Below are 14,010 nucleotides of genomic sequence, written 5' to 3'. Positions count from 1 at the left end.
TTTCAGCTTTATTTCGATGACCAAAACTGATTTTAATAGTTACATATAATATTAAAATATTAATAATTGTATTTTTAGTTAATAATATCAACACTGGAAAATAAATCACATCTAGCTGTTTTTTTGTTTTTTTTTTACTTTTAAACTAAGAACACAAGCCAAAATCTCCTAGTGCTCATGAATCAATCCGCTTCCTCTTCAGTTTTTTTCCCTTGCCAGGCAGCATTAAAGTCTTCTGTGAAATGATTATAAATCTATGTGTTGAGCTCCGAGTGAGTCAGCTTATACATATACATCAACCTCCTGACAAGTCTGAATAACTACAATCTCTCTCGCTCTCTCTCTCTCTCTCTCTCTCTCTCTCTTTCTCACTCTCATCCGTTAGCATCATTTCATTCAATTCTAATGCATTTCAGGCAACACTGCACAAATACATTGCTTTGACAAAGCATTTCCTTAAAGAAAGTACAGGTTGTCCTCTGCATTTGATGTTCTGGGGTTTGTAGGTGAAGATTAGGGCATTGTGTTTGGAGAGTCTGTGGTCTGTGCTGCCGCTTTCACTTGTTGAGATGTTTTATCTCTTTCTAACAGAATGTACCGGCGAACCTCTAACATGGTGGGACTGAGTTACCCTCCGTCTGTCATAGCAGTGCTTAAGGTAAAACACACACACTCTTCCATTCAAAGAAACAGACAATGTTTTATCTCTTAGCTTCTTTCTCATTGTTTTGCTCTTCAAGTATCACACACACACAAAAAAATTAAAAAACAAAGGGGTGTTTCTTCAACTCTGGCTACTTTTGGCCATGTGGACTTCAGAAAAAAAACTTTTAAAATATACTTTTTCTCTTGAGTCACATACTTTTTCATGTACTTTTTATTTGTTCACTAACAGTGCCCAACAGTAGATATACATGCATCACGGAGGATTTCTGTCATTTTTGTCATTTTCCCCTGAAAGTTCCACCATATCTCAGATGATGTATTGTGTATAATAGCAGTCTGTGGTGGAATTAAATTGAAAATGAAAAATGGTTGCTAAAGGTATATTCATAGCTAGCAATTTCTTTATCCTAAATACAAAAAAATATATTTTCACACTTGTCTATTATGACAAAATTACAGCTTGATTGGAAATGACACACAAAAATCAATTTATGTATGTATGTATGTATTTATTCATTCATTTTTTTAATGTTTGTCATATAATAATTGTATTTCTAATTATTATTATTTGTTTTTTTATGAATTATTTGATTTTTTTTAATATAATACATAATTAATATTTATATATTAATAAAAACATTGTTTTATAAAACATGTATTAATTTATTTTTATTAAAATTAAGTAAAAATTAATTAAAATGATTAAATGTAAGTTAAATTATTAAAATGAAAAAAAAATAGTAAAACAAAACTATACTGATAAAAATATCAATAAAATTATTTAATTTTATTATTTATTTATTTTGTAATTATTGTATATTATGTATTGATTTCATTTTGTATTCTAATAATTTTATATAATTTTATTATAATAATATGATCAACTTTGATAAACTAACGGGGAAAAAAAAAGTACATTAATTATACCATTTTTGACACCACACCTCACACGTCTCATTTCATGTCAAGCTCTTCACGCACACTTTTTCTTCCAGATAAACAAGTACACCACACTTTCATAAAACTTTATTAGAGGCATAATTGTGTTTTCATCGTGGAAATGACGCGCACCTCTGAGAGACTATCATAATTTGTTTAATAGTGATTAATCTTTTTCACAATAAATGTTTTATGATGGATTTTCATAGTTTAAGATCAAAAATCGGGCTTGAGACAAGGGTAAAACAATACAAAATATACATAAAAGCACTTGAAAATATAAATGAAGGAATAATTCAACGTTTCCAAGGCAGTTTTAATGTGACAAAAAAGAAAAGGTTAAAATGTAGGGACATGAAAGTACCCAAAATATTATTTACTCTTAAAGGAACAGTTCACTCAACATCTGTGTGCTGTATCTGAGTTTGTTTCTGTGTTTCTTCTTCTCAGAATGTGGATAAGTGGTCTTTTGATGTATTTGCTCTGAACGAGTCGAGCGGTGACCACGCACTCAAATTCATCTTTTACGAGCTCCTCACCCGATACGACCTCATCAGCCGCTTCAAGGTGAAAACAGCTCTTGTCAAAGTGAGTCTTTTTTAGAGTTATTATTAACACTGTGTCTCTGACAGATCCCCGTCTCAGCACTCGTCTCATTTGTGGAGGCTCTTGAAGTGGGTTACAGCAAACATAAAAACCCCTACCACAACCTGATACACGCAGCCGACGTCACACAGACCGTGCACTACCTGCTCCTCAAGACGGGGATGGTGGTAAGCTGAAACCCACACAAACACACAAAGATCACATCAGAGGTCCATGACTGCAGTCAATTAGGTCAAGAGCTCAGTAGGTCAGGACTGATCTAATATAATAATCATACTCCCTTCTAAGGTCTTTTGCGAAAATTGAGGAAGACATTCCCATTACACAATGCAAAAGCTCAGTGTAATAATCCCTCCCAGATGACTGGTGAAATTAGAGAGGTGTTGATTATAATAATTTATTATATAATAAAGAAAATGAAATAAAATATAATAATACAATTTAAGAAAGTATAATTTCTTAAATACCAAATAATGTAAATTAGAAATCTTAAATTGATTTAAAAATGGACTTTTACCTAATATTTGTCTGTAGTCTTTTATTATTAGGGAGTTATGGGATTAATTTAGCAACACGCTAATATCTGATATGTTGCATAATTTTACACACACACACACACACACATATATATATATATATATATGCTGCAATATAACAAAGAGTGAAAAATTTAAGGGGGTCTGAATACTTTCCGTACCCACTGTATATAATGTCTGATCATTTTTTTCTATCTCTCTATATAAATATCTCAAATTAATTTATCTATCTCGAATTAAATATACACATTTATTTGTTTCATTATATTCATTGTTTATTATATACATTTTTTATTTATTTTAAATGAATAAATTAATAATAATTTGTAGACTGCTGTTTCATTCATGCTACACATTTTCAAAAGTTAGTTTGTGCATAATATCATATATTATTAATTAATTATAATAAATGTATATATATATATCTTTTATACATTATATGTACTGTTTGTTTTACAGTTTTTCTTGTTTTAGTATTATTTATATGCTGTCTATTTTTATTATTTTAAGCTAACTTTTATTTGTACAGTTTTCCTTTTCATTTTAGTTTTAGTCATTTTGTGTACTTTTTTATTTCTATATTTCAGCTGTAGTTTTGGTAATTTTTTACTTCAACCTTTTATTTTTCATTTTAGTTTTATTTCAGTTACCAAAAAACATTTTTAATAGTTTTAGTTTTAGTTAACAATACCAGGGTTGAGTAAACTCTTATCTCATGTTTACAGAGGCACAATACAGCAACACTTTTGCTACCTTTCATTATCAACGCTTCACGTCGCACTCTTGCTGTATAGACCCGCTTGTTGATTATAATGATCTAATGTTACGTTGTTCCACTCGCTCTCAATGCAGATATGGTGTTAATCATCTTGATAATGTTACTGTGACAACATGTTGAAGCCTGTGGGCACAAACTCTAGAGTAACTGTGCAGAAACCCAGCGGCGTAATCATTAATTCTGCTGACAAACACACACACACACATGCCTTAAGCTTTTTAATGAACAATCATCAGGCCACTCATAAAGCAGCAGTTCCTGAAGAGAAACGGAGAGAATCCTCACACTGTTTACTACTGTTTACTCATATGAGGGTCTTAACATGTCATTGACCCAAATCGCTGTATCTTCCGTCTGACTAGTCATTACAACACAATTAATGCTTACTCACAGAGAGGCACTTCTCTCATCACAATGCACTTCAGTGTTGACTCAAGACAAATGAGGTGAGATGGTGTCATTTTACACCAAAGTGAAATGAACTTGAGTCTCTCTAATAGGTAATTAAATATTAAGATGAAGTCCTGCGGGAATGCAGTGAGCAGCTGAGAGCTCGGCGTCCTTCAGAGCTTGTCTGTCAACACATGTTCATTATTCTTCTGCCATCGATTCTGTGCTTTGGTTTTTTTTCAAGTTTGAAACCACCGAATTATTTATGTTTATTTATTTATTTTATTTCTCTGAAATAAAGACTCAATCGAGTTCTCAGGCATGTTTTATTTAAATATCAACTTTGTCTCAGATGTTTCTTCCAAACTTCTTTCTTCTTTTGTTTCTTCTGAAATAAAAATAGACAAAGATGAGTCAATAGTTGTTGTAAAGTAAAGGTATAGAGATGAATTTTAATTTGAAACCACGTAATTATTTTATTTTATTGCTCCAAAATAAAGACTTGAGTCACTTATGTATTATTTAAATATCAACTTTGTCTCGAATGTTTCTTCTTAAATTCTTTAAAATAATAAGGAATAAAAAAGCAGATGAGTCAGTAGTTATCATAAAATAAGACTACAGTGATGAATTTTAATTTGAAACCACAGAATCATTTCTTTATTTATTTATTGTTTTAAGGTAAGGACTAAACTGAGTTTTCAGACACGTTTGTTTTATTCTTATCAACTTTGTCTCAGATACTGTATTTGTTTAATCAAGAAAAACATCTTAGAAGGTGGGAATTTTAACAGAAGTCTCCAAAGGTCTCTCGTGTGTGATGTTGTTTTACCTCTCCAGCACTGGCTGACGGAGTTGGAGATTTTTGCGATGCTTTTTGCTGCTGTCATCCACGACTACGAACACACCGGGACCACAAACAACTTCCACATCCAGACCAGGTAACGCATGAGCGCCGCTGGGTGAGTCATCCATCATCAGACTCCTCCGCTGACAAACACACAACACCTCAACTGGCTAAATCAAACTAGGTGGCATTTCTGACCAAAACCTGACCTGGGACAAATCAGAAGAATCGGGAACTGAGACTAAAACATTGGTTTTGTGGGTCTGTTTCTATAAACCTGTTCAAATGTTTGGGGTCAGTAATATTTTTTCGCTTATGCTTCCTAAGGCTGCATTTATTTGATCAAAAATGCAGTAAAAACAGTAATACTCGAAATATTATTACAATTTAAAATAACTGTTTAATATATCGTAAAATGTAATATATTCCTGATACATTTTCAGCATAATTACTCCAGTCTTCAGTGTCACATGATCCTTCAGAAATCATTCTAATATGCTGATTTGATTCTCAAGAAACATTTCTGATTATTATCAATGCTGAAAACAGTTGTGCCGCATCATATTTTTGTGGAAACAGTAATACGTCATTTTTCAGGATTCTTTGACGAATAGAAAGTAAAAATAAATTTTAAACATTTATTTGAAATAGAAATCTTTTATAACATTATAAATATCACTTTTGATTAATTTAATGTATCCTTGCTAAATAAAACACAAAACACACTTAAAACCACTTTAGCAATCACCCACATCATCATAGCATGAGACGGTGACTTTTGTACTTACAAACACCACATTATCTTAAGAACAAGCATATATGTATGTCTAGATGTCATTTTCTTTGTTGCTTCCCTCATTTTGATCACTCTTTTCTTTTTTGTAATTCAATAATACCAAAATGCAAAATATAAATCAAAGGTAGTTCTCTAGGAAAAACCATGTATTGAGTTTACATTGATTCCTGCAGGTCGGACACAGCCATCCTGTACAACGACCGCTCTGTGCTGGAGAGTCATCACGTCAGCGCGGCGTATCGACTGCTGCAGGACGACGACGAGATGAACATCCTGTACAACCTCTCCAAAGATGACTGGAGGTACAGCAGGATTTCACATCCAGCATCTAATCGTTTTCACCATTGTCTCACTTCTTTTGTTTTCTGTTGTTGAGAACAGAAAAAAATGCTAACTGACACAATAAATGTTCTGTAATTACAATATTGTGATAGGAAATGGGTGTTTCTTACAAGTACAACTAATAGATTTCTGTTTTTTTTTTTTAAATGAATGTCACATTAAAATGGTCTTGGAAGCTATTTATTTTTGCATGCATGCTTTTTAGCTGACTTTTACATTTGTGACCCTGAACCGCAAAACCAGTCTTAAGTCGCTGGGGTATATTTGTAGCAATAGCCAAAAATACATTGTAAAGGTCAAAATGATTGATTTTTTAAATGCCAAAAATCATTAGGACATTAAGTAAAGATCATGTTCCATAAAGATATTTTGTAAATTTCCTACTGTAAATATATCAAAACTTAATTTTTGATTAGTAATATGCATTGCTAAGAACTTCATTTGGACAACTTTAAAGGCGATTTTCTCAATATTTAGATTTTTTTGCACCCTCAGATTCCAGATTTTCAAATAGTTGTATCTCGGCCAAATATTGTCCTGTCCTAACAAACCATACATCAATGGAAAGTTTATTTATTCAGCTTTCAGATTATGTGTAAATCTCAATTTCACAAAATTGACCCTTATGACTGGTTATGTGGTCCAGGGTCACAATTATTTTTCTTGTCCTAAAGTCATATGAAAATTGTAACACACACACACACACACACACACACACAAAGAACTTGAGAAGTATCTAACATGATGTGCAAAGGAAACTATAAAATCAAGATAAATATCACAGTAGAATATTTTTTTTATTATGCATTTCCAGTCAAGCCTTAATTTCATCTAAATTATTCAAAAAGTTTGAAAATATTTAATTGGATGTCTAACTGGGTGTTCAAGATTTAAAAGGCTACCTTTCAAATTAGCCTTAGCAAGGAGGAGTTTGTTTAGAAAAATTACAAAAATATAGTATGAGTGTTTTAAGGGTTTTAAAAGTTATATTTTTAAGGGGCAAAGTGCTTAAAGTCGAAGAAACACCCAGCAAAAAATGCTGAAAGAAGTGTTTTTACGTATTCTCTGTGCTATTCTCAACTAAACACAATAGAGAAAGAAGGTCGGATGAAGTTTTACTGCAATACAGACGGAAACCTTTTCTTTCTCATTCAGAAAGAAAACGATTATTCTCACACTTTGAAGTGGAACTCAGTTATTTTCTCCGGTGAGGAGATTCAGTGCAGTTTGTGTGCTTGTGTTTTTAGAGAGCTCAGGGCACTCGTGGTCGAGATGGTTTTGGCCACTGACATGTCCTGCCACTTTCAGCAGGTCAAAGCCATGAAGAATTTCCTCCAGCAGCCCGAGGGGTGAGAAACCTTTACAAACAACCATCAGACATGCTTCACTGTTGTCTGTCGCCTTCTGCCTCGTCTGTGTCTCCCCAGAGCAAGATGCTATTGCTTAGAGTTTGCTCTTTCATAGCTGAATTTCTCAAGATGTTTCTTTTACTGTTCCTTTGGAGAAATAAAAATAGACAAATGATACATACAATAAAATAAAATGAATGCAGCTTAACTGAATGAGTTTGATTGTAAACTCTTATTGAGAAGTTCTTATTGAAATCTTGTCTTTTGATTGCAGATTTCTTATTTTGGCAAATGTAAACAGATGTATTTTTTAACGTATCTTCTGAAACTAGAGAAGATTACTGTGGTCTTTTTCTCAGAAGGAACATTTGAAATGCAGGAAAATTATACAAAAGTCTCCATTTGTTCTCCATTTAATTTTATTGTCATGTGTCAGGAAAACATGAAACATTATATTATATTATATTATATTATATTATATTATATTATATTATATTATATTTGCTCTCCATTTAATTTCATTGTCATGTATTAGAACAAACACATATTTATCAGTGGGATTGGTGTTTGTTTTCCTCACCCAGAATTGACAAACCCAAGGCTCTGTCTTTGCTGTTACACACAGCTGACATCAGTCATCCAGCCAAGAACTGGGATCTACACCATCGCTGGACTACTGCACTGCTGGAAGAGTTTTTCCGACAGGTTCGACGCATGTTTATTCTTTTGACTCGTTCGGCGAGTGTTGGCATTTGTATGAATGTGTGAGAAGAGCAAAGCACAGGAAGAAAAATCTCATCTCCTTCTATGTACTTTAATCCTCTCTTGGTTCTCTTCCTGTTCTCTTCTGAATGCCCTTTCCTCCAATCACACGTAAGCCTGTGCGAGGACTATCACAGGCCGCAGAAACCAGAGCATGTGGAGAAGCGTGTCATTCGAGCTTGTTTACACCTGAACATAAACCTCTGAAAATAACTGTCTTTCACGGCCCTATCGAATGCAGGTCCCGAAATTAAACTTTGGCATGATTATGTGACTTACCGGTGTGAACAGCACTTTGCTCTACTTTTAAACATCACAGCAATGTCATATGCATGTATTCTGTAATATTACTCATTTCACATACCTTGATTGTTCTCATTTTGTTGTGTGTTTACGTGAAAACCTAACCTAATTGTGTCTGATTTTTGCTTAAAACAAGAAAAAACTGTTTCCCAAAGGAGTAAGCAAAATAGACTTAATTCAAAATAAATTCTCAGAAAAGTGTTTAATACACTAAAGCAGCATTGAAAATTCACTTAAATTCATCTTTCAACATTTAAGACCCTAATAAGTCTTAAAGGGGTCATATGATGCGATTTCAAGTTTTCCTTTGAAAAATAATGTGTTTTTTGAACATTAAAGCATGTCAACATATTCTGTTACACCAAATACACAAAACAATGATCTTTAAAATAGCATCATATGACCCCTTTAAGTATCTTCAGTATATAGAATAGAAAGTCCTAATTTTTTGGGGGGAAATTGTGGACGGAAAAACAGGAGATGCCTTCTTTTAAGCCTGTTTAACACCGCCGACTTGAAGAATAGTTCATCCAAAAATGAAAATTTGCTGAAAATGTACGCACTCTCAAGCCATCCAAGATGTAGATGAGTGTTTTCATCATGGGAACAGATTTGGAGAAATTTAGATCATTACATCACTTGGTCACCAATGGATCCTCTGCAGTGAATGGGTGCCGTCAGCTTTTCACTTCACAAGATGTTAACTGATGGACTGGAGTGGTGTGGATTACTTGTGGATTATTGTGATCATTCTGACGGCACCCATTCACTGCAGATGATCCATATATATATATATATATATATATATTATGTATATATGTACGTACATATTGATATTTTTTGTGGTTGAATGTTATTGATTGTCAACACAGACTAAATGCTCTAATGCACTCCTCCTGTTTCTGTTGCTTTGTATAGTGAACAATGGAAGGGAATTGCTTTCTCTGTATTACCTCCTGTTCTTACCCGTCATGTGTCCGTTTATCTGCTACTAAAGTGACTTATAAAGCACAGCTCTATTCTCCATAGAGTGGGCTACATAAGTATGCTTTGATTGATTGACAGATTAGAGAGTGGGAGCTATTCCTGTGTGTGTCTAGTATTGTTTCAGCAGATGAATACTCCAGGAGGCAGATCAATAATGACAGGCCCAACATAAAAGCGTGACAGTTTATTTTAATCTGCCTTCAAGAAATGTTTGTGAATATTTCATATAAGAAACAAATCTTTATGAACCAGATCCAGTGCAGCAACTGTCCGTTAGTCGTGTCATTTCGTAAGCATTTAGCCGTATTGGTAAACCTTTATTAACAATTGTGCTATATATATTTAGAAATGCCAAAATTGTCCCCTGATAATAATGTATTATTGAATGATGTGTTTGTATTTGCAGGGCGATAAGGAGGCAGAACTTGGTCTACCTTTCTCACCTCTGTGCGACCGTAAGTCCACTATGGTGGCTCAGTCCCAGATTGGTGAGTGACACAAACACACTCTAAGTATAATTGTAATACTTATTTTAAAGGAATAATTCACCTAAAAATAATAATTAGCAGAATATTTACTCACCTACAGGCCATCTAATATGTAGATGAGTTTCGTCATCAGAACAGATTTGGAGAAATGTAGCATCACATCACTTGCTCAGCAATGGATCCTCTGCAGTGAATGGGTGCCGTCAGAATGAGAGTCCAAACAGCTGATTAAAAACATCACAATAATCCACAAGTAATCCACACCACTCCAGTCCATCAGTTAACATCTTGTGAAGTGAAAAGCTGCATGTTTGTAAGAAACAAATACATCATTAAAATGTTTTAGCTTTAAACCGTCACTTCTGTCCAAAATATGAGTCCATATATTAATGCTTTCTCCAGTGAAAAAAATAATCCCCTGTTGTGTCACCTCATATGAAAATCCACCAGAATATTTGTTTAGAATTGGCCTGTTTTTTTTGTGTTTTTTTTGCTTGTAAATGTTGCTTGATCTGTGCATATGTCTCTCCTGATTCAGACGAGATTACTTTTTCACTGGAGAAAGCGATATTATTGATAGAGGACTCGTATTTTGTTTTCGTATTTGTTATTTTAAAAGTTAAAAAATAGCAATAGTTGAAGTTTAAAAAAGTCTTAATGGTATTTGTTTCTTACAATCATGCAGCTTTTTGCTTCACATGATGTTTATTGATGGACTGGAGTGATGTGGACTACTTGTGGATTATTGTGATGTTTTTATCAGCTGTTTGGACTCTCATTCTGACGGCACCCATTCACTGCAGTGGATCCATTGGCGAGCAAGTGATGTAATGCTACATTTCTCCAAATCTGTTTCCATGAAGAAACAAACTCATCTATATCTTGGATGGCCTGAGGGTGAGTAAATCCTCAGCAAATTTTCATTTTACGGTGAACTATTCCTTTAAATTGGAAAAGGGGAAAAAATGACACATTTCAGCTTTAAACTTGCAATAGCTGAAACAGCTTTCTTGAGGATCATGCATATGAGGATAATTTATTCAAATAGCTTCTTTAAAAATCAAGCTCAGTGCAAAAAAATAAGCCATTTCTTTATCATTTCCTGCAGGTTTCATTGACTTCATCGTTGTTCCCACGTTTACGGTTCTGACGGACATGACCGAGAAGATCGTCACACCGCTCATCGAAGAGGCCACAAGTTCAGGCCTGGCTGGTTTCCGCAGGTCTGCTTCTGCAGTACAGGAATAGAGATAATGAATGAACATTAAGACAGACAAAATAGTGCTCAGGCCGCCGTAATAGTGCCTCATGGCAAAGCTTGTCTTTTTATCGAAACCCAATTCACTGATGCAATTGCAGTCATTACTGCAAATCCAATTCAGTCCTACTCAGATACCTCAGTTTCATCATTTGGAGAAAAAGAGTGAATGTGAATAAATGCACTACTGTTTCTTAGCCTTGTAATTCAGTCAAAAAGTGATCCATCAGTTCAGACAGAAGTTAGAGTGACTCCACTTCAACACTCTTTTAGTTTGCAAGTTTCTTTGGATTTTCTACGTAGGAGTTGAATTGCTGCTGCTGACTGAGCATTAGAGCACCTTCTCTCTTTTCAAATAACATCTGCATATACTGGACTAAATCATATCCCTTCTCTTTAGAATATACAGTCAACTAAAACAGATCAAAGGTTCATAGAAAGGACACAAAGCAGCAGCAGCATATTAATGATCAACAGAGCAGGAAAACAACAGAACTGTGTGGATAGATGGGCTACTGAATGAAATTTAGGTAGATGTGGAGATGTTACGGAAGCTTAGTGGATGTGATGTAATTGCTGCCAATGCATTTGTAATGTGATTTGTGATGAGTTAACTGTTCGACCTGTCCCCATCATCTCAAACAGCATTAGCGCGGGAGATGCGACGCGGAGCAGTGTGAACAGCTCTGGTTCTGATAGCAGCGGATCTTATAACTGCTCGCTGCTCACTGTGGACCTGAAGAACTTCAAGGCCATCTGGAACGAGGAGGTTTCTCTGAACAGAGAGCGGTGGAAGACGCAGGCAGCTAAAGGTGCGAGCACAATGTTCCATGCAAGAATGCCTGTGTTATATATCGGTATGCAAATAAAACATCCTCAAACAGGATTGTCTGCACAATGGAACTCAACGGCAACACAAAATTAGCATGAAATTAAAATAATTATGTTTTATTTGGAGAAAAACAGGGTGATTAGTCTGGTAAAACTCTTCTAAATATACATTACCGTTCAATAGTTTATAATCTGTACGTTTTTTTCTTTTTTTTTTTTTAAAGAAATTAATACTTTTATTCAGCAGGGATGCATTAAATTGATCAAAAGTGATAGTAAAGACATTTACAGTGTTACAAAAATTTTTTTTCAAATAAATGCTGTGCTTTTTAACTTTTTATACATCAAAGAATCCTGAAAACAAATGTATCACAGTTTCCACAAAAATATTAATAAGCACAACTGTTTTCAACACTGATAATAAATCAAAATGTTTCTTGAGCAGCAAATCAGAATGATTTCTGAAGGATCATGTGACACTGAAGACTGGAGAAATGATGCTGAAAATTCAGCTTTACAATCAAAGGAGTAAATGCAATTTTTAAATATATTTAGATAGAAAGCAGTTATTTTAAATGAGACTTTCAAAAGCATTAAAATAATCTTACTGAAACTCTGGAACAGTAGCGTAATAAATCAATATAAAATAAAACTAAAACTGAATTTGTTTCTCATGATCTGAACAACCTTTAAAAAAAAAGGCTTCTGCTTGAAGTTAGTTATTGACAAATATGCCTATGCATAAGTTTCTGTACATAACTAACATTTTAATTAAAAAAATGTTTGAATGTAGTTGGATTGGATAGGTAAACCAGCCATTAAGTGTCCAAGATACATGTAAACTCCTTCAAAAGTGTTTTAAAAACCCAGGATGTACCCTTGTGAATTTGGGTGTGAAAATGTTGAGATCAGAAGCACTAATGGAAGTATGGGAATTATTTCATACTGTAGTTTGATGACTTAAAACTGGGGAAAATAGGGCTAAATTGGTACAGTACATCCAAACTTTTAGCAGCTCATTTGGTGCATTCCGAGTAAGCAAATAGAGAATCATGTGCCTCCCGCTGTGTCTCATATCAGAGACGGAGGAGAAGGCCAAACGAGAGCAGGAGGAACAGCAGGAGGCAACGGCAGAAAACCAGGAGCACAAAAAAGACCCAGAGCTGCCTGGACCAAAGAAAGACAGGGTGGGAGAGGACGACCCGGAGCCAGGGGGGGTAAACAAACCCTCAGAAGAAAGTCCCCATGACAAATCAAAGAAAGAAGAGGCACATCAGAAATTACAGAACGGTATTGTGTTAAAATGATATGATTGTTACTGTCAGCTCAGTTCATGTTGCTCAAGTGTAACTTTTAGTAATGACTGCCCTCTGGTGGATAATCAGAGGAGTATCAAATGAACAGAGAAAGATTTGTTAAAAAATATGGTTGATACTTCTTCTGGTTCAGTTGTCAAATTAGAAATAGAAGGTCACCAAGTGCATTGCATTGTGGGTATTCAGTGCATACAAAATTTGATCAAATAAATGCAGCCTTGGTAACCCTTACCAAAAAGTAGTATACTTCAAGTTTATTTTAGTGTACTATTTCAATACTCCTTGGGACTAAATTGGCCCAATTTCTAGTATATAAAAGTATACTTTTAAGTATACTTTAAATGTAACAGTAGTAAACTTTAAGTACACTACTAGTTTACAACAATATTTTTAGCTTGTACGGCAACTATACTAAAAGTGAACTTATATGAATACTGATAGTTTTCTAATTAAATACTTGTAGTAGCATTTTTAGTACACTTTGAAGTATAGTCTTAGTAAACTACTAGTTTAGTAGTTTTATACTGCAAGTATACTCGTAAGTTTTCTTTAAGTGAACTTTACATCATACTTTAAGTATACTACTATGTCCCTATTTAGGTATTAATTTGTATATATTTTGTTATATGAATATCTGAACATACAAAACACCAAAAGAAAGAACAGGGTACCTGCTTGTAAACAAAAATATTTTTATTCTAGATTCATGCATTCTTTTTTTAAACACTTGAATGTGGGTAAGTTTCAAAACGTAGATAGAGTCGATCAACACCCCAAAGCTTGACAGTCAGTATTACCTCTTCATTGGTCGACATT

The 14,010-nt window shown here is 34.1% G+C and overlaps 1 protein-coding gene across 2 annotated transcripts in view; it reads left to right on the top strand.

Moving 5' to 3' along the window:
- pde1cb (phosphodiesterase 1C, calmodulin-dependent b) overlaps positions 1–14,010 on the top strand; it is a 48,546-nt gene that overhangs the window by 31,835 nt on the left and 2,701 nt on the right. For both annotated transcript variants that reach the window (XM_016453771.1, XM_016453770.1), the window contains exons 5-15: positions 592–658; positions 2,056–2,172; positions 2,238–2,378; positions 4,756–4,856; positions 5,732–5,860; positions 7,148–7,249; positions 7,834–7,954; positions 9,708–9,789; positions 10,898–11,012; positions 11,693–11,859; positions 12,959–13,168. In XM_016453771.1, coding sequence (XP_016309257.1) covers positions 592–658; positions 2,056–2,172; positions 2,238–2,378; positions 4,756–4,856; positions 5,732–5,860; positions 7,148–7,249; positions 7,834–7,954; positions 9,708–9,789; positions 10,898–11,012; positions 11,693–11,859; positions 12,959–13,168 — 1,352 coding nt within the window. The remainder of the gene's footprint in view (positions 1–591; positions 659–2,055; positions 2,173–2,237; positions 2,379–4,755; positions 4,857–5,731; positions 5,861–7,147; positions 7,250–7,833; positions 7,955–9,707; positions 9,790–10,897; positions 11,013–11,692; positions 11,860–12,958; positions 13,169–14,010) is intronic.

This window comes from Sinocyclocheilus anshuiensis, unplaced genomic scaffold (assembly GCF_001515605.1).
Source record: "Sinocyclocheilus anshuiensis isolate Anshui unplaced genomic scaffold, SAMN03320099.WGS_v1.1 scaffold2181, whole genome shotgun sequence".
NCBI lineage: Eukaryota > Metazoa > Chordata > Actinopteri > Cypriniformes > Cyprinidae > Sinocyclocheilus > Sinocyclocheilus anshuiensis.
The sequence above is the reverse complement of the archived record's forward strand: the minus strand, read 5'-3'. Positions and strand labels throughout refer to the sequence as shown.